This window comes from Grampus griseus (genome assembly GCF_964374135.1).
Source record: "Grampus griseus genome assembly, chromosome: 2".
Taxonomy (NCBI): domain Eukaryota; kingdom Metazoa; phylum Chordata; class Mammalia; order Artiodactyla; family Delphinidae; genus Grampus; species Grampus griseus.
In genome coordinates, this window is record NC_139018.1 from 118,708,322 (window position 1) to 118,734,017 (window position 25,696).

The window sequence follows — 25,696 nt, forward strand, 5'->3', positions numbered from 1 at the left end:
TTCTAGATAATTTATATATATTACTTGATGCAAAGATAAAATATATTACTTTTTCTCCCATATTTCACTAGTGTTGCTGAATTTTCTTTTTAAATATTAAAATTTTACACCAAAAAAAGAAGAAAGTAATGTAGTAAACCCCATATTCCTGTCACCTGGATAATTAGGTGATAACACTTCTTTATTTTCTTTACATTTGGAAGGATAGGGGAATACATGAGATACAAAGTGTGGGTGGGAGGACCAGGTTCCAGGAGTAGAGCTTAAGTCCTTATGTTTCACAATGAAAAGTCAATAGATACTCCTAAAATTGAAAACTGAAGAAGTAGCAACACAAAATATATTAAGGAGTATAGAGAAAAAATGATAAAATAACCAGCTAAAATCATTGCCTCTGGATTGAGGAAAGAAGTGGGGGAACCAGTAGGAAACTACTTTCCTTGAACTATTGACTGTGTAAATTATGTGTATGGGTAACTTTGATAAAAGCAAAAGCATTTTAAAAAATTAAAAAAGAAATAGAACAATGGAGATGTGTCCCTGTTGCTCCAGAGTCTTCTGTGCCCCTTTTTTGCTTTTTCTTGATTCAAGGTTAAAATTAGATAAATGAATGCATCTGCAACCATAAAAGACCATTATGGTGAAGTTGGGTATTTTGGCTTGTTGCATCCTTAGTTCTTTATTCTTTTAAATTGTTGCAATATCCTTTGATGCCATTATAAAAGACAAAATACTAGATTCCATTTTGACCACTTTGATGAGATTTGCTCAGATAGGTGCATGTATTCTTAATTTCAAGTTGGCTTTTTAGCTTTTTGGCATTGTAGAACAAGTGAATTAAAGCATGTACAATTGACTCTTGCCAGGGTTTCATCTGTGTTAACCATGCTATAGGATTTGGGGTACAGAGTGACCTTAGATTTATGCTGGTAACTAGTTCAGTAACTTGGCATTTTAAGCTGAATGAAATTAAGACTTTTTTTACCCTGTTTATTTTCTGATTTGGAGTTTTAACAATTTACAAGTTTTTATAAATGGCTCTCATCAAGGTAAGGAAGTTCCCTAGTTTTGTAAGGTCTTAAAAAAATAAGTAGGTATTTTTATTGAAATTTTTTTCTGGATCTTATGGAAAGGTCACTTTTTCCTATATTTTATTTTATTTATTTATTTTTTTGGCCACACTGCACGCCTTGTGGGATCTTAGGTCGCCCACCAGAGATCAAACCCGGGCCCTCGGCAGTGAAAGCGTGGAGTCTTAACCACTGGACCACCAGGGAATTCCCTCCCTTAATTAATTAATTTATTTTTTTATTTTTTTTTTTTGTTTTTTTTGCAGTACACGGGCTTCTCACTGTTGTGGCCTCTCCCGTTGCGGAGCACAGGCTCCGGACGCGCAAGCCCAGCGGCCATGGCTCACGGGCCCAGCCGCTCCGCGGCATGTGGGATCTTCCCGGACCGGGGCACGAACCCGTGTCCCCTGCATCGGCAGGCGGACTCTCAACCACTGCGCCACCAGGGAAGCCCTCCCTTAATTTTTTTAATGTGATATATTACATTAATGACTTTTCTGTTATTAAACTTATTTGGTCTTGATTTAAAGATACGTAGTTGAGGGGGGAGAGGCCACAGCAGTGAGAGGCCCGCATACCGAAAAAAATAAAAAGATATGTAGTTGAATTTGTTTTGCAAATATTTTAGTTAGATTTTCCTAATTTTCCTTTCTCAAGATTATATTAGCTTCATAATATAAGCTAACAAGTTTTTCCTTTTTTTTTAAACTCCTGGGATAGGTTGCATAAAATAGAAATAATCTTTTCTTTGAAGGTTTTGTTTAACGTGTCTATAAAATTATATGTTCTTAGTATATGTTTTTTCTGAAAAATTATTTTCTGTTTTTTATTTGTGGTAAAATACACGAGTTAAAATTTATCATCCTATCCATTTTTAAGTGTACAGTTCAGTGGCATTAAGTACATTCACGTTGTATGCCATCACCAACATCCAGCCACAGAAATCTTTTCATTGTGCAAAACTGAAACTCTTTACCCTTTAAACAATAACTCCCCATTCTCCCTCCCCCCAGGCCTTGGCAATCACCATTCCTTCTGTCTCAGGATTTGACTACCACACACACCTCACACAAATGGAATCCTATAGTATTTGTTTTTTTGTGACTGGCTTATTTCACTCAGCGTAAGATTCAACCATGTCGTAGCATATGTCAGAATTTCCTTCCTTTTTAGGGCAGAGTAATATTCCATTGTATGTATATACCACATCTTGTTTATCCATTTATGTGTTGATAGACACTTGATTTGCTTCCACCATTTGGCTACGGCAAATAATGCTGCTATGGACATGTACAAATATCTGTTTGAATGCTTGCTTTCAATTATTTGTATGTATACCCAGAAGTAGATTTCTGGATCGTACTGTGATTGTATTTTTAATTTTTTGAGGACACTAAACTTTTTTTCACAGTAGCTGTACAGTTTTACTTTCCCATAAACTGCTCAAGGGTACCAATTTCTCCACATCCTTGCCAACATTGTTATTTTATGTTTTTTTGGTAGTAGCTATCCTAATGAGTTGGTCAGATTCTAAATTAGCAATTATTTATTTGAGTGTATTTTGATTTTCTATGATTTACTACATCTATTTTGGTAAATTTTCATTTACTAGGAAATTATATGTTTTCTTAAGTTTTCAATGGTCTTGGCAAAACATTTTTGATAGTATTCTTTGTGATTTTTAAAGGAATCTTTAACTGTGTCTCCTTTTTCATTTCTAACATTTAAAATTTGTGCCTATATTTTTTAAAAAATATTTATTTATTTATTTATTTGGCTGCATTGGGTCTTAGTTGCGGCATGAGTATGCGGGATCGTTTTAGTTGCGACAGGCAGGATCTTTTAGTTGCGACAGGCGGGATCTTTTAGTTGTGACATGTGGGATCTAGTTCCCTGAACAGGGATTGAACCCAGGCCCCCTGCATTGGGAGCGTGGAGTCTTAGCCACTAGACTACCAGGGAAGTCCTGTGCCTATATTTTTTTTCTTGATCTTTCTTGTCATGAGTTTGTCTATTTTATTAGTATTTCTAAAGATTTGGTTTTTAGTTTTGTTGATCCTATCGCTTCTTTGTTTTTTACTCAGTAAATGTCATTTCTTGGTTTTATTATTTCCTTTTTACTTCTTTCTCTGAGTTTATTTTTGCCAGTCTTTTTCTAACTCCTTAAGGTGAATGCTTTGCTCATTAATTTTTAGCCTTTTTTCCTAAAGATATTAATCTCTAAGGCCTTTTTTGATACAATATATTTTCATTATTACTCACTTCTAAATATTTTCTAATTTCCTTCAGAATTTTTTCTTTTATCCATTGGTTGTTTAGAACATTGACTTGAAATTTCCAAACATAAGAGTTTTGTCTGTTGATTTCTACATTAATTACAGTAAGATCAGAGAATGTAGTCTTTGAAATCCTTTGAAATCTGAAGTAGCATAGCACAGGGTAAGATTTTGTAAATGTTCTGTGCCTGAAGAGAAATTGTATTTTCTAGTTACCTATTCTATCAAGCATATTAGTCATGATATTACAATATTCTATATCTATATTGAGTTTTGTCTACTTTCAATTACTGATTGAGGAGATTAAAGTCTCTCACTGTGATCATAAATTTATTTTTTCTTGTTCCAGCCATTTTTGCTTCATATATTTTGAGGCTACGTTACTAAGAGCATACAAGTTTACAATTGTATATCTTTCAATGTATTCAGCCTTTTACTATATGAAATGGCTCTGTAGCATGAGTAATGCTATAGGTGAATAGTTTTCCTTTTTATCTGCAGGTGCTTTCTGGTTTTAACATCAAGTTCATAACAGATTCACAAAATAAATTGGCTTTTTTTTCTACCTCTGAAGAATTTTCTTGAAGTCTTATTTTGTTTGACAGTAGTATACATATACTAGATTTCATTTATTTAGTATATGCATGGTGTATCTTTTTCTACTTTAAAATATTTTGGTGAAATTCATTATGTAACAGAAGAGTACATAAGATGTATATATACTGTTTGTAGAATAATAATAGAACAACTGTCTTTGTGCCTACTACTCAGGTTAGTAAGAATCTCCCAGTAGGAAATTTTGTTTGTTTGTGTGTGCTTTTGTTTATGAAAGATATTTTCACTGGGTAGACATTTGCAATTTTACATTTATTTTCTCCAAAACTTGAGTAGATGTCATTTGCTGTCTTCTTGCTTCTACTCTCATAGGGTCAGTTTGTTCTTCTTTATTCTTTTTCAAAATTTCCTTAGCTATTCCTCTGCTTTTCAGTTTCTACATAACCTTTGCAATTAACTTGTAAGCTAAGAAAATCCTGTTTGTGTTTTGATTGAGACTGCATTGAGATAAGTGTGGACATCTTTTAAATATTCTTTCTTTCCATCCAGCCACATGTTTGTCTACTCATATATTGTATTTGTATGTATGTGTCATTCAGTAAAGTGTATAGTTTTCTTCATTTAAGTCTTAGCATTTCTTGCTGGCTTGTTTCTCGATAATTAGTGGGTTTTACAAGTATTTTGTATTTCAGTTTTTATTTTCTTTTAAACAAAGAGGTAGTTCCAAGGTTATAGATTAGAGTGGTGGCAATGCCTTTTGCTTTATTTTATGAATATGAGTGTTTGTGTGTATTTAAAAGTGTGAAGTGATTCATGGATTTGACTGTCAGATATTTTGCATAGGAGCCAGGATAATCTTCTGTGCATTGCTTTAATTTAAAATATGTAATGCCAAAATGAGCACTAGTCTTTGTTTTTAATTTCAATTTTTATTTCATTACGGTCATAGGTTATGCCTTATATAGGTTCTACTTTGGGAAATTTAATGATTTTTCTTTATAGCTTCATACATTGTAAAATTTTAAGAAGAATATGTTTTTTTCTCTTTGGGTATGTATAGTGTATGTTAGATCAAATTTGTTCATTGTTATGTGAATATTCTTACTTTTTTACACCTATTTTTATGCTCATTAATATCCTTTTCTCAAAAATGAAGACTACCAATATGCTATTATTATTTATTCTTGCCTCCTTGTATTCTTAAAGTCAGTTTTTGCAATATATATATCACAAAGTTTAATTATCGTGGTCATAACTATTTACACATTTTTCATCTTACTGATGAATTATACCTTTTAAGAATATGAAACATTCCTCTTTCTTATTTAATGCCTCTCTCCTAGAATTTTTTTTTTTGTATTGTTATGGCAAACCTAGTTTTGGTTAGGTTTTTGATATGTACTTTTATATTCTTCCTCTTTCCTCCTCTTCCCTTCATAGTTTTATTTTTGCATCTAGATCTGTTAACTAAAAAATATACTTTTATTTTAGTTGTTTTCTGCTCTATAAAAAGTTACCATGCTGTATGTGATCTTTTTGAACTTAGCTCTTTTCCACTCAGTATTATAGTGCCTAGATTCATACAAATTGGGAATTTCCTGCTGTTTTTAAAGCACTTTGAGGTATAAATGTTATACATTAAACTGCACTTACTTTAAAGTTTATGATTTAATAAATTTTGTCATAGTCATACACCCATGAAACCATCACCAAGATCAAGATAGTGAACATAATTGTCACCTCAAAAAGTTTCATCATCTGCTATATCCTTGCTGGTTTTCTGCCTACTTTTGTTCTATCAATTTTTGAGAGAGGGATATGGAAATCTTTTATTTTAACTGTTAATTTTTCTATTTCTTTTGGCAGTTCAACCAGTTTTTGCTTCATGTTGTTCAAAGCCTTGTTATTAGATTCATAAATGCTAATCATTGTTATGTCCTCTTGACTAAATTGACCCCTTTTTATTGTCAAATGACCTTCTTTATTCCTAATAATATTCTTTGCTATGTTGTCTAATATTAACATAACCACTCCGGCTTTCTTTTATCTAGTGTTAGAGTGGTATATCCTTTTTTATCCTTTTACTTTTAACCTATGTATTTATTTTTTTGCTTGCATCCTTTTCTTAAACATTTAAAGGTCAATAGACTTAAAGGGAATGTTTATTCTGGTACTGTTGACTATGATGTGAAGCTGCTAACTCTCTCAAGCCCTTGTCACCCAGGGCTTGTGAAAGCCACTCACAACTGGGGAGTTCCAGCTCTGTCTATGAGCATTATTGTCTCTTTGATTCTGTATTGAAAGGGTGATGTTATTTGTGATCTGTGGTAATATTGTTACTGGGATATTATTGAAACCATTTCTGAGGATGAAGTCTGATACTAATCTAAGTTGCTATATTTTAAATCTGAGAATTCTGCAAAGATATTTTTCATTATAAGCCGTGGTTCAATACTACTGAACCATTCCCTGTTGTAGTATTGAGCTCAGACCTCTTTCCATCTTCACAGCATGATAAATTATAAGCTTGTTGAACTCTGGGCTTTTCTTTGAGTCATCTGTTAAACCTCAGATTAGATCAGAAAGGAATATCAGTATCTGAAAAAGAAGTCTTTACCTCATTTATCATCTCCACCAATCAGAAAACTGATGGAGTATTTGTAATTGTCACTGAGTGGCAGGGGGACAGATGGTGGACTATCGTTCTATCAGAAGATGGCCTTTTCTCTTTTACATGGTGTCTGTTTCACAGTATTTCATTAGCTTCATTTTTCTCATCGGTCACTTCAAACAATATAATACATAGATTGTAGTAGATAAGAACATAAGTGTATCCTATACCTGTAGACAGGGATCTTGGCAGAGTTGAATCTTTTGTATAATTAAAATAGCCTATCGAGTTTTAAAAATTGTCATTGTCACATGTGTTTAATTTTTCAAAATGATGCTGTCACAAAGGGCATTATTTTGATAAAAGGCATTACATTTCAGATTTTCTTAAATTTACTGTTTGACTAAATTTAAAATTTTATTTAAATATAATGGAATTCTCAAACTTTTTTTTAAGCATTTCTTCAGCACCTGCTTGTGCACTCTGCACTAGTCCAGGGACCAGGGAAATACAGATAAATAATGTCACTTGAGCCTATCTCTTAATTTTATGCTATCTCTGATAAATTTCATAGTTTCATGAATCTCTAAACACTCATTTGAATATAAATGAACTAGTTTTTGTATATGGTGCTTTCACTTCTGAATAGTGCCTGGATGATAATAATCTGTAGATATGGCTAATGCCATCCAAACAATCAGTAGTTACAAATCAACTTTCCTGTGAAATCTTTCTGGGGGATAATCTGCTGGAATAGTTTTATGGAAGAGTGATATCAGTCAAAATAATAGTTTAGATTCTTTTGGTCTTATTCTGAGTAAAACTCTGACTCTTTAACTTAAGCTGTTAGCATAAGCCCTTGACACTTAGTATTGAATTAAATGTTAATAAGTTAAATGTTAATAAGCTAACCTGTTATTATTTTCAATATACTATGTCTCTGAGGTTGGTATTCAAAATATGTGGTAAAGTACTGTCTAAAAATGCCATGTTGTTTGTGGTTGAGTATTTCTTTATTTCTTCCCTTCTTTCATCTGCTTCTTCCTCTTTTTCTCCTGATTTTCCTTCTTCTTCCCTTCCCAAACACCTTCATCTCTCCACTCTTCCACCTCTTCTTCACCCCTCACTTTTCTTACCATCGTCATCCAGAGAAACAAGAAAAACAAGTTCCAACCCTCCAGGCCTTCACCCTTTCCCAGTTTTGTAGAAGACAGTGAGGAAATATTGTAAAATGCCTCCTATTTATCTTACTTGTTGTTGTGCCAGGCAGGCTTCAAAGAGCAGAATGCCTCATAATATTTTTAAGAATTTAAGAGAAAACATTATTTGGTTCTGGAATTGATTAATATCATTGGATTTTAGATTACAAAGTTGAGAAAGTAAAGGATGAGGTTGAGAGAAAAATGTTGTTTTCCAAACAAAATGTGAAAACCCTTGCATTAATTTCTCACCTATTTAGATTAGTAACTTGGCATCCACCCTGCTCTTGAAAGTAAACTTTTGGCTCTAGAGAAATATGCCTCTTGAACATGACGTTTGATTTTCAAGTAAAAATACATTTGTATTACTGTAATGAAATTCTGGTCCTTTTTATTCAAAGAAGACATATTTAAATGCTTTTTGATCAAGGAAGAATAACATCCTTAAAAATTCTCAGTTCTGTATTATAATATTTTTAAATAATGGGAAGCAAATTATTTTCTTTGATGTAGCACATTTTATGAAATGTATTTATTGTGTGGTAACCCTTGAGAGAGCTATAATAATTATAGTTTAATAAAATCCTATATTGTGTCATTTATATTTTCCTTCTAATCAACTATTTTTAGAACTTTGACATTCTTTCCCAAAGATCATGAACCTATCTATGGCTTAATTTTTTCCTGTCTCTTTTAAAAAATAAAGAACTATGAGAGCCTTTAGGAAGAGTCTGATAGAATATCGAAGTCATAAACTTCAATATGAATTATTTCGTTGAATATAGTAAATTATGTTAGAAAGGCCAGGGTTTGGTCTAGTATGCCGTAAAAGGTAATTAAAAGAATAAGAAGGGTATAAACTTTGATGAGATCATCTGTATAGGTATTAGTTTCCTTATATGTTGTACTGGTATTTCTTATTGCAGCAATGTTGTTTTTATATAAAAAGTCACAACTGTGACTTTAAAACTAGACTTAAATTTGTGTGTGTGTACACAGTTAGCCATCATTAATTAGCTTTTGGGCTTGATACATTCATTTCCAGAATGTTAGAAAATGGGGGACTTTGCAATTTACTGTCTAATCCCTTTTCTTTTTTTCCTACTGAGGAAACTGAGGCCCAGAGAAGTCACTTAGCCATGAGCTGTAGAATTTATCCTGGTATAGCTATCTTGACTCACAGTTCAGTGCTGTTTCCACTGCATTGATTTGCTTTTCTATTCCTAAGGAAAAACAGTCTCCCCTCTTAATGGATATTTAGAATTAACAGTGTCAACTACTGAGAATGGCCAATGAAGACTCATTTCTGACTTGTTAGTAGCAGATTAGTACTTGCACTGAGCAGGATTCCAGGGTAGGAGCTGTATTTTTTAAATTTTTATAGGAAAGAAGGAGATCCAGGGGTCTTTGGATGATTTTTGGTACTGATTGATTCATATTTTGGAAATGAGTCATAGATACTGTGTCTCAAAGAGTATACTTTCTTTTCCTTGTGCCTGTGCCATAATAATTAGGATTGTGGATAGATACAAAAAGATGAGTGTATTTTTATGTAGTTATACTTATTCTTCGGCAGCACAAATGAGCCTATAGCAACTTAACCTAATACAAACAAATCCTCTTTTCTTTAAATAGCTTGCCTTTTCCTTACATTTCCTTATTACCATTAATTTCACAATAATTAAAATTTAAATATATGTCAATTGTGGAAAATTTGAGAAAAATATAGTTTGCCTACTGTTAGCATTTTGATCTAATTTTCAGCTCTTTACATATGAATATATGAATCTTACACACTTATTTATATATAAGCTGCACTGCAAGGATTGAATCCTGAATTTTATTTTATTTTTTAAGAATATAAGCTATGTGGTTTAATTGTATACATTGGTCTTAAGATTTTTGGTCTTATTACTTGCATATGTGATCTGTTTCACACTCTTTAAAACAGAAAATCATTGAGTAGCAATCAGATTTCAAAAAATCTTCCAAGTACAACCAGACAGTTGTCTACGTGATATGCTACATATGACAACATAGAATGTACAATTATATTAACACAGACTTCTTTTCCAAGGGATCGGTATTTTCACACATCTAATAGGTCTTGCACACAAGATAACAAACAGCAATATCGGTGTCTCTCAATCACATTAAGTTCATCAGACGTATTAAAAGGGTAGCCCTTTTTAATTGAGATTTTTTTTTTTTCTTTTTTGCGGTACGCAGGCCTCTCACTGTTGTGGCCTCTCCCGTTGCGGAGCACAGGCTCCGGACACGCAGGCTCAGCGGCCATGGCTCACGGGCCCAGCCGCTCCGCGGCATGTGGGATCCTCCCGGACTGGGGCACGATCCCGTGTCCCCTGCATCGGCAGGCAGACTCTCAACCACTGCGCCACCAGGAAAGCCCAATTGAGAATTTTTATACATATTATATATATATGCTTTTTTAACATTTTTTTCTACATTATCTCTCTTTTAGATAAATGCAGAGCTTAGGAAATAATACTTAAATGAGAACACCTTGGACAAATCCTCAGGCTCTGTCCTACAAGTGTTCCATTCAGGAAGATCTCAGTACTTCTTCTCCACTTTCTTATAAAAATTTACAAACTGATTCATAACCAAACCACTTTGGAAAAAGAAGAACAAAGTTGGAGATGTTATGCTACCTGATTATAAGGCTTATTATAAATGTTATATCAATCAAGATGGTGTAGTATTAGTATCTAGATTGGAAAATAGACAAGTGGAACAGAATACAATTTACAAGCTGATTCATAACAAAAACAACTTTGGAAAAAGAACAAAGTTGGAGATTTTATGCTACCTGATTATACGGCTTATTATAAAAGTTATAGCAATCAGAGTGGTGTAGTATTAGTATCTAGATTGGAAAATAGACAAGTGGAACAGAATAGATAAATGGATCTACACCTGCATATTTATATAACTAATTTTTTTTTTGTACAGCAGGTTCTTATTAGTCATCAATTTTATACACATCAATGTATACATGTCAATCCCAATCGCCCAATTCAGCACACCACCATCCCCACCCCACCGCGTTCCCAGCTTGTTGTCCATACGTTTGTTCTCTACATCTGTGTCTCAATTTCTGCCCTGCAAACCAGTTCATCTGTACCATTTTTCTAGGTTCCACATATATGCGTTAATATACGATATTTGTTTTTCTCTTTCTGACTTACTTCACTCTGTATGACAGTCTCTAGATCCATCCACGTCTCAACAAATTACCCAATTTCGTTCCTTTTTATGGCTGAGTAATATTTCATTGTATATATGTACCACATCTTCTTTATCCATTCATCTGTCGATGGGCATTTAGGTTGCTTCCATGACCTGACTATTGTAAATAGTGCTGCAGTGAACATTGGGGTGCATGTATCTTTTTGAATTATGGTTTTCTCTGGGTATATGCCCAGTAGTGGGATTGCTGGATCATATGGTAATTCTATTTGTAGTTTTTTAAGGAACCTCCATACTGTTCTCCATAGTGGCTGTATCAATTTACATTCCCACCAACAGTGCAAGAGGGTTCCCTTTTCTCCACACCCTCTCCAGCATTTCTTGTTTGTAGATTTTCTGATGATGCCCATTCTAACTGGTGTGAGGTGATACCTCATTGTAGTTTTGATTTGCATTTCTCTAATAATTAGTAATGTTGAGCAGCTTTTCATGTGCTTCTTGGCCATCTGTATGTCTTCTTTGGAGAAATATCTATTTAGGTCTTCTGCCCATTTTTGGATTGGGTTGTTTGTTTTTTTAATATTGAGCTGCATGAGCTGATTATATATTTTGGAGATTAATCCTTTGTCCTTTATTTCGTTTGCAAATATTTTCTCCCATTCTGAGGGTTGTCTTTTCGTCTTGTTTATGGTTTCCTTTGCTGTGCAAAAGTTTTTAAGTTTCATTAGGCCCCATTTGTTTATTTTTGTTTTTATTTCCATTTCTCTAGGAGGTGGATCAAAAAAGATCTTGCTGTGATTTATGTCAAAGAGTGTTCTTCCTATGTTTTCCTCTAAGACTTTTATAGTGTCCATTATTATATTTATGTCTCTAATCCATTTTGAGTTTATTTTTCTGTATGGTGTTAGGGAGTGTTCTAATTACATTTTACATGTAGCTGTCCAGTTCTCCCAGCACCACTTATTGAAGAGACTGTATTTTCTCCATTGTATATCCTTGCTTGACCATGGGTGTGTGGGTTTATCTCTGGACTTTCTATCTTGTTCCATTGATCTATGCTTCTGTTTTTGTGCCAGTACCATATTGTCTTGATTACTGTAGCTTTATAGTATAGTCTGAAGTCAGGGAGTCTGATTCCTCCAACTCTGTTGTTTTCCCTCAAGACTGCTTTGGCTGTTTGGGATCTTTTGTGTCTCCGTACAAATTTTAAGATTTTCTGTTCTAGCTCTGTAAAAAATGCCATTGGTAATTTGATAGGTATTGCATTGAATCTGTAGATTGCTTTGGGTAGTATAGTCATTTTCACAATATTGATTCTTCCAATCCAAGAACATTGTATATCTCTCCATCTGTTGGTATCATCTTTAATTTCTTTCATCAGTGTCTTAAGTTTTCTGCATACAGGTCCTTTGTCTCCCTAGGTAGGTTTTTTCCTAGGTATTGTATTCTTTTTGTTGCAGTGGTAAATGACAGTGTTTCCTTAATTTCTCTTTCAGATTTTTCATCATTAGTGTATAGGAATGCAAGAGATTTCTGTGCATTTCTTTTGTATCCTGCAACTTTACCAAATTCATTGATTAGCTCTAGTTGTTTTCTGGTGGCATTTTTAGGATTCTCTCTGTATAGTATCATGTCATCTGCAAACAGTGACAGTTTTACTTTTTCTTCTCCAATTTGTATTCCTTTTATTTCTTTTTCTTCTCTGATTGCTGTGGCTAGGACTTCCACAACTATGTTGAATAATAGTGGCAAGAGTGGACATCCTTGTCTTGTTCCTGATCTTAGAGGAAGTGCTTTCAGTTTTTCACCATTGAGAATGACGTTTCCTGTGGGTTTGTTGTATATGACCTTTATTATGTTGAGGTAGATTCCCTCTATGCCCACATTCTGGAGAGTTTTTATCACAAATGGGTGTTGAATTTTGTCAAAAGCTTTTTCTGCATCTATTGAGATGATCATATGGTTTTTATCCTTCAATTTGTTAATATGGTGTATCACATTGATTGATTTGCGTATATTGAAGAATCCTTTCATCCCTGGGATAAATCCCACTTGGTCATGGTGTATGATCTTTTTAATGTGTTGTTGGATTCTGTTTGCTCGTATTTTGTTGAGGATTTTTGCATCTACTGAATTTTTATTTACCATTATACAATGAATGTTTCTAATATCATTACTGTTGTTTGAAACTAAACAAATCTGTATAGTATCATATTAATTCATGTACCATAATTTATGGAGTCAATTCCCTACTGCTGATATTTTGTTGTAAATCTCACTGCAGTGTGAATATATTTATAGAGTAATATTGTTGGAGAAGTAAATTACTTACAGTTTCTTTTTTTTTTTTTAACTGAACATTTATTAATTATTAAGTAGACTGGGCTGTGAAGCTATTTGGTTGTTCATATAGAATGGAGGCAGGACTATCAGTCTCTGAAAAGCTCTATTTTTGGATGACCAGAACTATAGAAAACTTGAAGCAAGCAACATTTCGGGTAAAAGGAGATGAGACTGCTGTATTTTTCTTACCTTAGGCAGTTCCTTAGGGTTTTAAGAAAGGATGTCATTAAGGATTATTTTCTGCAGGATATTGTCTCCTTCTGTCCTTACAATAGATTTCAAACTTGTAGTACACACTGTTAGCACTTGAATAGTGTGCAAACATGTAAATTTCATTTTAAGTCCAGTTCTTAGATGCTTGAGATATAGGAATATTGTGATTTCATTTACTCCTTTTGGCAAGACATAGAATTTTAAGATGCATGTGTACAAATTATTTCTTGTTACAAGATTTTCTAAACTGATTATTGTGGAGAATTTAAAACATTTATAATAGTAGTCAGAATAATATGACAAGCCTCCATGTAATCATTACTCAGCTGTAACAATGATAAACTTATCCTGCCTTATTGACGTTCCATTCACTTTCCTCAAATACTCTTTTTGAAGTCAATTCCAGATTTCATCTCATAAGAACTATTTTAAAATGATTTACCATCTACTTATACATGCTTATTATAAATGAGAGAATTAAAAATCTATCACAATCATCTAGTGACAACTTTTAGTAATTTTCCACCTTTTTTTTTAAAATAGATCTTTATTGGAGTATAATTGCTTCACAATACTGTGTTAGTTTCTGTTGCACAACAGAACAAATCAGCCATATACATACACATGTCCCCACATCCCCTCCCTCTTGAGCCTCCCTCCCATTGCCTTATTTTCTTATAGTCATTTTATGCACATACGTATACACATATAAAAATGCAAAGATATATATATAATTATTATAAAATTTTGTACATAATTGCATTAATTAGGGAAAAGACTAATCTGCTGTAATAGTGACAAAAATACAGTGGTTTTAAGAACATAGAAGTTTATTTCTCACAATAAAGTCCTGAGGTAAGCAATCCCAAGTGGCCAGTCCTGAGGTAAGCAGTCCCAAGGCTTTATGCCATGTGGTTTTTCAGAGATCCATCTTCTGTCTCTGTTATCCCCTAAGTTATGCCCTCCCCTTCAGAGTCAGAGCTGTGTTATAGGCCCTTTTGTGTTCTTTTCATGTTTTCCCCATTCTCATCTTTTTTTATTAGTAATTCTGTGAAAAGTCTGACATACAGCCATTATATAACTATATTTCTTTACCTTTTAATCACTAGTGTAGTCTTAGTTCTGTAAGTGTACGTGTAATGTTTACCACAAGTCTTATGTCTGTGTCTCTCTAGTCATGTTGGTTTTCTGAGGCTTGTTCTGTAGTAGATTCTTCAGGAAGGTCTTATGAGAATGATATTCTCTGAGGTTTTTTAAAATGTTGATAACAGTTTATCTGTGCTTTTCATACTTGAAAGTTGGTTTTGCTGGATATAAAGTCCTTAGCTCACATTTCTTTCTTTAAAAAATACTAAGTACCTTATAGTAGTCCCCTCTCATCCTTGGAGGATATGTTCCAAGACCCTAGTGGATGCCTGAAACCATGGATAGTACCAAATACTATATATACAGTTAATCCTTGAACAACACGGGTTTGAGCTATGCAAGTCCACTTATACATGGATTATTTTCAATAAAGTGATCTGTGGTTGGTTGAATCTGCAAACATGGAAGGCCAGCTGTAAGATTACATGTAGATTTTTGACTGTGTGGGAATTAGTATCACTAACCCCCATGTTTTTCAAGGGTCAGCTGTATTGTTTTTTCCTATACATAAATACCTGTGATAAAGTTTAATTTATAAATTAGGCAAGTAAGAGAATATCTGAATTGCCAGTATCACTACTCCTGTGCTTTGGAACCATTATTAAGTAAAATAGCATTACTTAAAAACAAGCGCTGCCGTACCACAATCCATCTGATAACCTAGATGGCTACTAAGTGACTAACGGGTAGGTGCAGCATGGAAACACTGGACAAAGGAAGATTTACATCCAGGCCATGTAGCAGATTGGTGTGAGACTTCATCACACTACTCAGAACAATACACAATTTTAAACTTATGAATTGTTTATTTCTGGAATTTTCCATTTAATATTTTCAGACCTTGGTGACCACAGGTAACTGAAACCACAGAAAGTGAAACCGAGGATAAGGGGGAACTACTGTACTTCATTTTCTTCTGGCATAAAATATTGCTGTCAAAAGGGCTGATGATAATCAAATTTTTTTCATAAATTATATTTTTAGAAATTGTAATACAATATGTCTTGGTATTAGCCACTCTGGGTCAATATTTTCAGATATGTGGTGTACTCTTTCAATATTTAATTATATTCTTTTTCAGAAAAGTTTTCTTGAATTATAGTTTTTAATATTTGATTTGTTCCCTTGGTTTGATTTTCTTTTTCAGGCACTCCTATTCAGTTTGCTGCATCTTTCCCTATCTTCTGTATTTCCACTTACTCTCAAATAATTTTTATTTCTTTTGCTTTAAGTATTTTTCTACCTTTTATCTTTTAGTTGTCTGAGGCATTATTTGTTGTGTTTATTCACTCTTGTCATCTGTTTTATCTTCATTTCTTAAATGATTTATTTTCTTTTGCAGTCTTCATTGAGTTCTGTGACCTAAATGCTGAGGTTTTAGGATGGCGATTTGTGTTAGAACATTTTCTGTATTTGTTTTAGTTTATTTTGAAATAGAAGGTTGCATTTTTATCTTTTCTGTGGATTTTTTTGGTGTGTTTTCATTGTTGTAGTGTTGCTATTCTACTTATTTTCTTTTTCTTTTAATAAGTTTGACATTTGACCTTGATACTTTTGTATTGCTTATTTTTATGTGGAACTGGTTTTATAAGACTTTTATAATGAGTTGTGACTCAGGGTACCTATTCTAACTTCTTAGAGCTCCCTCTTCTATTGTTTTTGTGAAAAATATAGTGACTTGCTTTCTAATATTTCTTGATTCTGTTTCCCTGCTCTGCTTTTATGGAGGCTTTTTCCCCCTTTGTCTCAATTATCCCTAGTTGGCTTAATTAAGTTCGTTTTTTAACAGTTTCTCCTTGGCTCAGTTTCGAGAGTTCATAGGGCCTAGCCTTCACCACACTGTTCAGACCTTCTTAATGCAGGCACCTTTTACTCACCTGCCATTTGAGTGGGAAACCCCTCTCAGTTTTAGATGCTGTTTGCAAATTGGCCTATTGCACTCTCCAGTGAAAAACAGTTCCTTTTAGATTTCTGCTCTCAAGTTCATTATTCACTCTTGTTGTTTCCCTCTGATTTCTCCTTCAAAGGCACTGAAACACAGCTGACCTATTGGTAGTTTGTCCTCACCCTCTTCTATTTGGAGGCTGTGGGGATACCTTGTCACTTACTTTGTTGTAAATATTTTCTGTGGGTTTTGTTTTTGCTATCTAATCTTTCTTTCTGATTTATATGATGATTCCGAGAGAATCTTAAACATTGCTACCACTGCCTTCATTTTCTCAGAATTCTCATAAGTGTTTTAATGACTAATACTTCATCATAGAAATATACCATAATTTTCTCAACCACTTCTCAGTGTGAAAAACCTTCTTTGTACATTCTCTCCATCTTCAGAAACCGTCTCAAAACCTTCTTCCTGTATAGTCTTCATGGTTTTAATGGAAAAATAACTATTAATCATCCTGTGTCACATCCAACAATGCATTTCTTTTATCATCAAAAGGCGGTCTCTTGCTTACAGAAAGTGAAAACATAATGCAAACCACCAGAAGCAAATCTATAAAACCTTGAAATGTGTCTATAGAAAGCCAGACAAAAGACACATTTTAAATCACAGAAGACAAAATACAAGCAAATGGTTAAGCATACTAATATCACTTTTTCAGCTAACAAATTGACATATTTACAAAAAAAAAAAAAGACAAAAGAAAACCGAAACACTAGGTACTAGCAAATCACTTGTGGGGACTTAATTCTCATTTTGGTTGTTTCGGAATACATATGAAAAGCCTTAAAAATATGTGTAATCTGTAACCAAGGAATTTCAGTTCTATGATTTGATCATAAAGGAATAATATACTCTGTGTTTAAAATTTTAACTATAGGAATATTTATTGCACTGGTATTTATTATATTGAATACATAAAATAAATCCAAATATCTAACAAAAAAGCATTTAGTAAAATTAGGTGTACTGCTATAATCAGTAGATTATGTTCTAGAACATTATTTAATGGTATGAATATATTTGCAATATTAAATTTAAAAAGCAGATTATAAAATATTATAAAAGGTATGCCCATTTTAATAAAAATATATATGAAGAAAACTGTCTGGATGATATACTCAAATAATTATTTTTAGGTGTTAAGATTATAGGAGATTTTTATTTCTTAGTTTTATTCATATTTTCTATAATTAACATGTTGATTTTGTATTAAGAAAAAAGTTAAATCAAACAAAAATATATATTCTCATTTGGTTTTAGTTTTGAGGTTTTTAAAAAATTAACATAAATTTGAGGGCATGATGTGTGTTGTATGTGTGAATGTGTATATAAATGTAATGTCTTTTTAAAAGATGCAATTTTTTTGTTCTGGATAGAATCCAAATTTTTCTATATAATGTCTGCATTTTCATAATAAGGATCCTATTAATACTTAATGGATTCTATTAGATATGTAAATAACATTTATGTACAACTGAAAGTAGTATAATTGAACTTTTCACAAAATTGAAGACGTCATTTAAAAGATTTCCTTTCCTTAACGCAGTGTTAGAAATTAGATGTCAGAGACTCAGCCCACGTGAGCAGTGTAGCGGGAGGGAATGTGGAGTAGTAAAAAAGGTTGGTCTTGTGAAGTCAGCCAGTTGTAGTTTTGAACTTGAGTTTTGTGATCATGGACATAATATTGAACCTCTTTGAGCCTTTGTTAAATATCTGTAAAATATAAACATATTGCCACCTGTTCTATGGGGTTGTGAAGATTTTAGGAAATAATGTATGCACTTTAGCCCTTTGCTGATCACAGTAAGTATTTAATAAATGATTAAATAAAGAAAATAATTGCTTCTGCATTTGAGAGAATATTTTCTGCCTTTGGTTGTGGAGTTTCTGTTTTGCTTTTTTGGTAGGTTTATGAATTGAAAAGTTTCTTTTTTATTGAAGTATGGTTGATTTACAATCTTATATTAGTGTCAGTTGTACAACACAGTGATTCAATATTTACATAGATTATACTCCATTTATAGTTATATATTATATAACATATATATATCTACATTCCCTGTGCTGTATACTACATCCTTGTATCTTATTTATTTCATAACTAGTAGCTTGTACCTCTTAATCCCCTTCCATTGTCTTGTCCCTCCCCATCCCTCGCCCCAGTGGTAACCACTAGTTTGTTCTCTGTGACTGTGTATCTGTTTTGTTATATCCATTTGTTTTATTTTTTGGATTCCACATATAAGAGAGAACATAAAAGATTTGTCTTTCTCTGACTTCACTAAGCATAAAATTTTCATAATGAGCACAACTCTATGACTCAAACTCATTTTCCAGCCATATATGTAAGGTACTAGTCAAGAATACAGACTCCATAATCATACTGTCTGGGTTTAAACTTAGGCTCTATCACTACTACCTCCAAAGCTGCTTAGTCATGATCTTGACCTTTTAACTTCAGAAAAGTTATTTGATTCTGTGTTTGTTTCCTCATAGTTAAGATGGGAATAATAACAATATATACCTTTTAGTATAAAGGACTAAATGATCGTACGTAAAGTACTTACCTCAATATATGTTGTAGAATAAACCCTCATAAATACTATTTTTGTCTTTTTTTAATTGAGATATAATTGGCAGAACATTTGTGTTAGTTTTAGGTGTACAACATAATGTTTGATGTATATAGTGTATGAAATGTAAACTTACCATATAAGTTTAGTTAAAGTCTGTCACCACACATAGTTAACATTTTTTTTTCTTGTGATGAGAACTTTCAGGATCTATTCTCTTAGCAACTTTCAAATATACAATACAGTATTGTTAACTATAGTCACTATGTTGTACATTACATTCCCATGATTTATTTATCTTATAACTGGAAGTTTGTACATTTTGACCACCTTCATTCATTTGACCACAAATACTATTTTAGATCTTATTACCTCACCCTCTTCTCATCATTCATTTAACATTTACTTATTGAGTGCCTACCATATGCCAGGCACAGTACCAGACACTGAAACATCACTGAGCAAAACGAAGTCAGTGCCCTCATGAAACTTATATTCTGGTGCAGGAGATTGCAAATGAATATTGATGTTAGGCACTAATATTAGACAAGTCCTATGAAGAAAAATAAACAAAATAAGAAGATGGCAAATAATAGAAGGTGTTACTTAAGACTGGGTGTTCATTTTACCTGAGACTATGCAAGTACTTGGAGAAGAATATTCTTGGCTAAGGAAACAAGAGTCCTGATGCAGTACCATTCCTGATGAATGTGGGGAACAACAGCAACCACTCCACTGTGGATAGAAAGGAGTGAACAAAGGAGAGAGTAGTGTAAGATGAGGTGAGAGAGGTTGATGATGTGGGGGCTTAGTAGGCCATGGTAAGGACTTTGGATTTGACCCTAAATGTGATGAGAACTCAAGATTTTGATAAGAGGAATGATATGATGTGATTTATATTTTTAAAAGTCGCTGATTTTGTAAAGGAAAGATTTGGAGATCATAGAAGCTGCAAGAACATTTAAGAGGCTATTGCGATAATATGGATGAGAGCTGATGATGCCTTAGACTAGGTGATGTGGTGGGGAGAAGTGGTTGGATTGGGATTAATATGGGTATATTTGAAAGTAGAGCTGATAGGAGTTACTAGTGTATTAGATGTGAGCAGTTGTACAAATAGTGGGACCATTTACTGAACACTCTAAGAGCAATTTATATTGGGAGCGTAAGAGTTTTGTTGTAGAATATTATTTTGGAAATTCTTATGGTGGAAATATTCTACTTAAGTGGAGATTTTCAGGAGACAGTTTGATATAGGAATGGAGTTCAGGGGAGAGGTCTGGACTAGGGATAAAAATTTGGGAATTGCCTATGTGAATAATGTTTCAAGTCACTACACTTGATGGATAAGTTTGAATAGAGAAGAGGGAGGATCTGAAGATAGGTCTGAGATGTTTAACATTTACCAGTCAAGAAGAGGAAAAGGATCTAGCAAGGAAAACGTAGAAGGTACAGCTGGAGTTAGGAGGACAATGTGATGTCTAGTAACCTAGTGAAGAAAGAGTGTCAGGGAGGAAGAAGTGATCTACAGTGCTAATGGTGTTGGAAATTTAAGGAGAGGGTCTAAAATAATTTCTAGGAAGAAGAATGTGGGTAGACTAAGGTTGCTTGATTGCCTGGCAATACTGGAGCCCATTTGAGGTGTAATGTCATAAATTTAAAGTTAGAGTAGTCAACATGGTTTGTAATTATAGCCATATTAATCTGCTCAGTTATGGGTACAGAGTAGGGAAAGAGTTGGATTTAGGGTTAGGATTTTTCCATGCAAGTATGAAAGAAGAACAGAGGGGCAAGCGAGTTGTGTACATGCAAGGGAGTGATTACAGTGATGAGCCGTAAAATCCAAGATGGCTAAGGAGGGCACTGGGGCCAACTTCTGCTGCCAGTAACCACCTTCCACTTTCTCATCTCTGCCTGTTTTCTGAGATGCCCTTTTCCTTTCTCCTTCCTGCCACCTTTACCAACTACCAGCCCAAACAAATACACACATCCCCAATATCCATATGTTCAAATTCAATCAAGGGATAGCAGACGTGGTGCTTCCTTCTTAAAATCTTTCCTCTTTACCCTGAGTGAACAGTGATCTTGTTTCCCCTTTTGAGCTCCTACAGCACTCTTAACTCTCAAGCTTGGTATTATATATTTGTGTACATATTTTACCTCTCCTACTGCAGTGTAGGGTTGCAAGGCACCGGGATATGTCGCTGTATCCTTAGCATGTAGTGCAATTGATGTGCAGCAAAGGTTTGGTGAGTCAATGAAAATCTCAAGTAAAACAGTTTCTTCAATTTTTCCCCAAGCAATTTTTGAAACCAGTATTTCATAGAGATTACTTTTACTTTCATCTATATATTCTTTCATACTCACTGTAGTCTGTATCAATGCTATGTTATTTCTTAATCATCATCATCATCACCATTATTTCATTTATTTATCTTGCAGGAGCACCTTTCCTTAAAGAAGTATATTATTGACATTGTGGTTGAAAGTGCAGCTCCACCAGAGCCTTTGAAAGATGGAGAAGAGCGGCAAAAAAACAAAAAAAAAGCCAAAAAGATAAAAGCCCGGATGAACTTCAGGTACTAAAAATATCCTTAAAAACAAAGAAAAACTCTTAGTGATGTATCTTTTTTAATGTAAATCCAAGGAAGACCCTGTCTCCCCGCCAAAAAAGTTTAAACTTGTTTGCTTCAAGAAAGCCTTGAAAATAACACCGATGAGCCTAATTTATAGCCACTTTCTTTGATTAAGAAAGAAAACTGCATATTGATCTGAAGCCCTTGCTTTCACCTGTTAAGAGCTCTCCTTATAATTGGATGCCAAAGCCCTGCCAAACTTGTGCCTCCTTCAGCATACAACAGTATGTTTAAGTATGTGTAAACCAAGCCTATTTTTCTTTCCAACTATTGATTTTTAAATGAAGTATCAAAGAAAATCAATAGCAATCAACAAATAGAAGTCTGCTGGCTGTAGTGTCAAATACCATGACTAGGTTTAATCAATTTGGTAGCCTGTCACAACAAGAAAAAGTTCAAGAAATATCTTGAAATGGAAAGTGAGTTGTCAGATCTGTAGTTTATCATCTGCCTCCAAAGTGATATCTGAGGATCAGACAGCTGTGTAGTATATCATTACCTCACAAGCTTTGAGCATCATCTGCTGACTGATGAGTCTTGTTCGAGGACACAAATGTAGTTCCTCCTTAGAAGATAGTTCTTTGCTATTTGAAGGAAGGTAGTCTGAATATGTTGTTATACCTTTATTCCCAAATGGTTTGAAAGATAGAGAAGCTTCACCCGTGGGATTACAGAAATACAGGTCTAGAATAATGGTGAACTGGGGTTATCTCTCTATAGTTTCCAATTTCAGATTGTAATTTAAAAAGGTGTCGATTTCATCTTATAGAATCAGTGAAAACTTGAGAGTACTCATTCAGGCAAAGAATAGGAAAGGCTTTTTTGATTATATTTTTTGAAGTTCCTCCAAGTTTCTAAAAATAGTTTTGCAGTATATACTTCAGGGTATTACTGACCTTCATTTCTAGTTTGTGCTAAGAACTTGCTGAGGTCCTGAAATGCTGTAGAGTCCATTCTTTGGACCTCTCTTTTTTTTCCTCTGTGTACACATTTCCTTGGCTAGTTGACCCAGTTCTGTGGCTTTAAGTATTCTCCATTTGCTGATGACTACCAATTTTATATATCTCCAGTTTTACTCAAACTTAGTATGTCCAAACAACAAGCTCCCGCTTTCTTCTCTGCAGCACCCCTCCTGAAAAAAAACCCGTTCTTGTCCCATAGTCTTCCCTATTGTAATGACCAGGTGCTCTGTTCTAGTTGTGTGTGCCAAAACCCTTGAAGTTGTCCTTGACCTTTTTCTTTCTCCCACACTACTCATCCAATCTAACTGCAAATAATGTTAGCTTTGCTTTAAAATATGTTCAGAATTTGACTGTCTTTCTCTAGCATTACTACTTCCTCCTTCAACCAAGCCTCCATCATATCTCACCTGGATTATTGCTGTACTCCTCTGACTAGTTTCTTTGTTTCTATCCTTGGCTCCTTACTGTCTATTCCAAACATGCTAGCCAAAGTGAACCTGTTAAAATGTCAGATCATGTCACTTTTCTTCGCAAAACCTCAGGGCTTTTAAACTTCAGTACTTCAGTTTTCCTCTTCCTGGATGGCTCTTCCTACTTTTATGTATAAAGCTTAGCTCCCTTACCTCCTTCAGGTCTTTGCTCAAATGTCACCTTTTCAGTGAGGTCCTTCAGGGAAGTATAGTATAGTTTTATATATATATATATATATATATATATATACACACATACACACACACACACACATATATATATTAATATAATATAGTAATATATATAATATAGTAATAATGCTAGTTTATTAAAGAAAATCTTTAAGTTATAGGAAAAAAACTATAATTCTGATACTAATATTTTGGCATATATATCCTTTTTATGCATACTTATCTGTAGACTTTTTTTTTCATTGCAGTATGATTTATTTAAGTGAAAGTAGAGATCTCTAATGTACAGATGTTTAGTTTTGCCAAATCTAGATACTCACGTAAGCCATACTCCTGTCAAAGTTTAGAACACTTCCATTACTCCACAGAGTGTCTTTGTGTCTCTTTTCCAGTCAGTCTTCCACCACTCCTGGTGCTTGGTAACCACTGATCTGCTTTCTATCATTATAGATTAGTTTTTCCTGTTCTAGAAATACATACAAATGAAATTAGATTCCTTTGTGGCTGGCTTCTTTTACTAAGTACAGTTGATCCTTGAACAATGAGAGGGTTAGGGGCACTGACTCTCCATACAGTCAAAAAATCCACGTATAACTTATTGGTCCTCCGTATCTGCAGTTCCTCTGTATCCATGTTTCCACAGCCATGGGTTCAACCAACCGGGGATTGTGTAGTACTATAGTATTTACTATTGGAAACAATCCATGTATAAGTAGACCCACATAGTTAAAAGCCATGTTGTTCAAGGGTCAACTGTATACTGTTTCTCAGACTTATCTGTGTTGTGGCATGTATATAGTTTGTTCTTTTTCATTGCTGAACATATCCATTGTGTGCATGTCCCACAAATTTTTATCTGTTCATATGTTGATAGACATTTGGGTTTCCAATTGTTGGCATTTGTAAATTAAGCTCCTATCAAGTCTTTGGGTGTATACACATTTTAATTTCTCTTGGGTAAATACTTAAAAGTATAATACCACACTGTTTTCCACAGTGGTTGTACTGTTTTACACTCCCATCAGCAAACTGTGGGAGTTCCAGTTGCTCAACAATTTGTCAGTACTTGGTATTGTGAGTTTTGAAAATTTTAACCTAATTCCAGTGTGAGCATAGTGGTATCTCATTGTGATTCTAATTTGCATTTTCCTAGTGACTAATGACATGTATTGAGTATCTTTCCATGTGCTTTTTAACCATTCATATCTTCCTTTATGATGTGTCTGTTGAAGATTTTTGCACGTTAAAAGTTGTCACTTTATTTTTGAGTTGTTTATATATTCTAGCTACACGTTCTTTGTCAGATATGTGTCTTGTGAATTTTTTTCTGAATCTGGAGCTTGCCTATACATTTTGTTACTGATAGCTTTTAATAAGCAAAAGTTCTTTAATTGTGATGAAGTCTATTTTATCAATATGTTCTTTTTTTAACATCTTTATTGGAGTATAATTGCTTTACAATGGTGTGTTAGTTTCTGTTTTATAAAAAAGTGAATCTGTTATACATATCAGATTTGTTCCCATATCTCTTCCCTCTTGCGTCTCCCTCCCTCCCACCCTCCCTATCCCACCCCTCCAGGCACTCACAAAACACCGAGTTAATCTCCCTGTGCTATGCGGCTGCTTCCCACTAGCTATCTACCTTACATTTGGTAGTGTATATATGTCCATGCCTCTCTCTCGCTTTGTCACAGCTTACCCTTCCCCCTCCGCATATCCTCAAGTCCATTGTCTAGTAGGTCTGTGTCTTTATTCCTGTCGTACCCCTAGGTTCTTCATGACATTTTTTTTCCCTAAAATTCCATATATATGTGTTAGCATACGGTATTTGTCTTTCTTTTTCTGACTTACTTCACTCTGTATGACAGACTCTAGGTGTATCCACCTCATTACAAATAGGTCAATTTTATTTCTTTTAAAGGCTGAGTAATATTCCATTGTATATATGTGCCACATCTTCTTTATCCATTCATCCGATGATGGACACTTAGGTTGTTTCCATCTCCAGGCTATTGTAAATAGAGCTGCAATGAACATTTTGGTACTTGACTCTATTTGAATTATGGTTTTCTCGCGGTATATGCCCAGTAGTGGGATTGCTGGGTCGTATGGCAGTGCTATTTGTAGTTTTTTAAGGAACCTCCATACTGTTCTCCATAGTGGCTGTACCAATTCACGTTCCCACCAGCACTGCAAGAGGGTTCCCTTTTCTCCACACCCTCTCCAGCATTTATTGTTTCTAGACTTTTTGATGATGGCCATTCTGACTGGTGTGAGATGATACCTCATTGT

General features: G+C 34.0%; 1 protein-coding gene across 3 annotated transcripts in view; it reads left to right on the forward strand.

Annotated features, from left to right (window-relative positions):
• SCAPER (S-phase cyclin A associated protein in the ER) overlaps positions 1 to 25,696 on the forward strand; it is a 495,909-nt gene that overhangs the window by 205,862 nt on the left and 264,351 nt on the right. For all 3 annotated transcript variants that reach the window (XM_082647309.1, XM_082647310.1, XM_082647311.1), the window contains exon 21: positions 21,587 to 21,723. In XM_082647309.1, the coding sequence (XP_082503435.1) occupies positions 21,587 to 21,723 (137 nt within the window). The remainder of the gene's footprint in view (positions 1 to 21,586; positions 21,724 to 25,696) is intronic.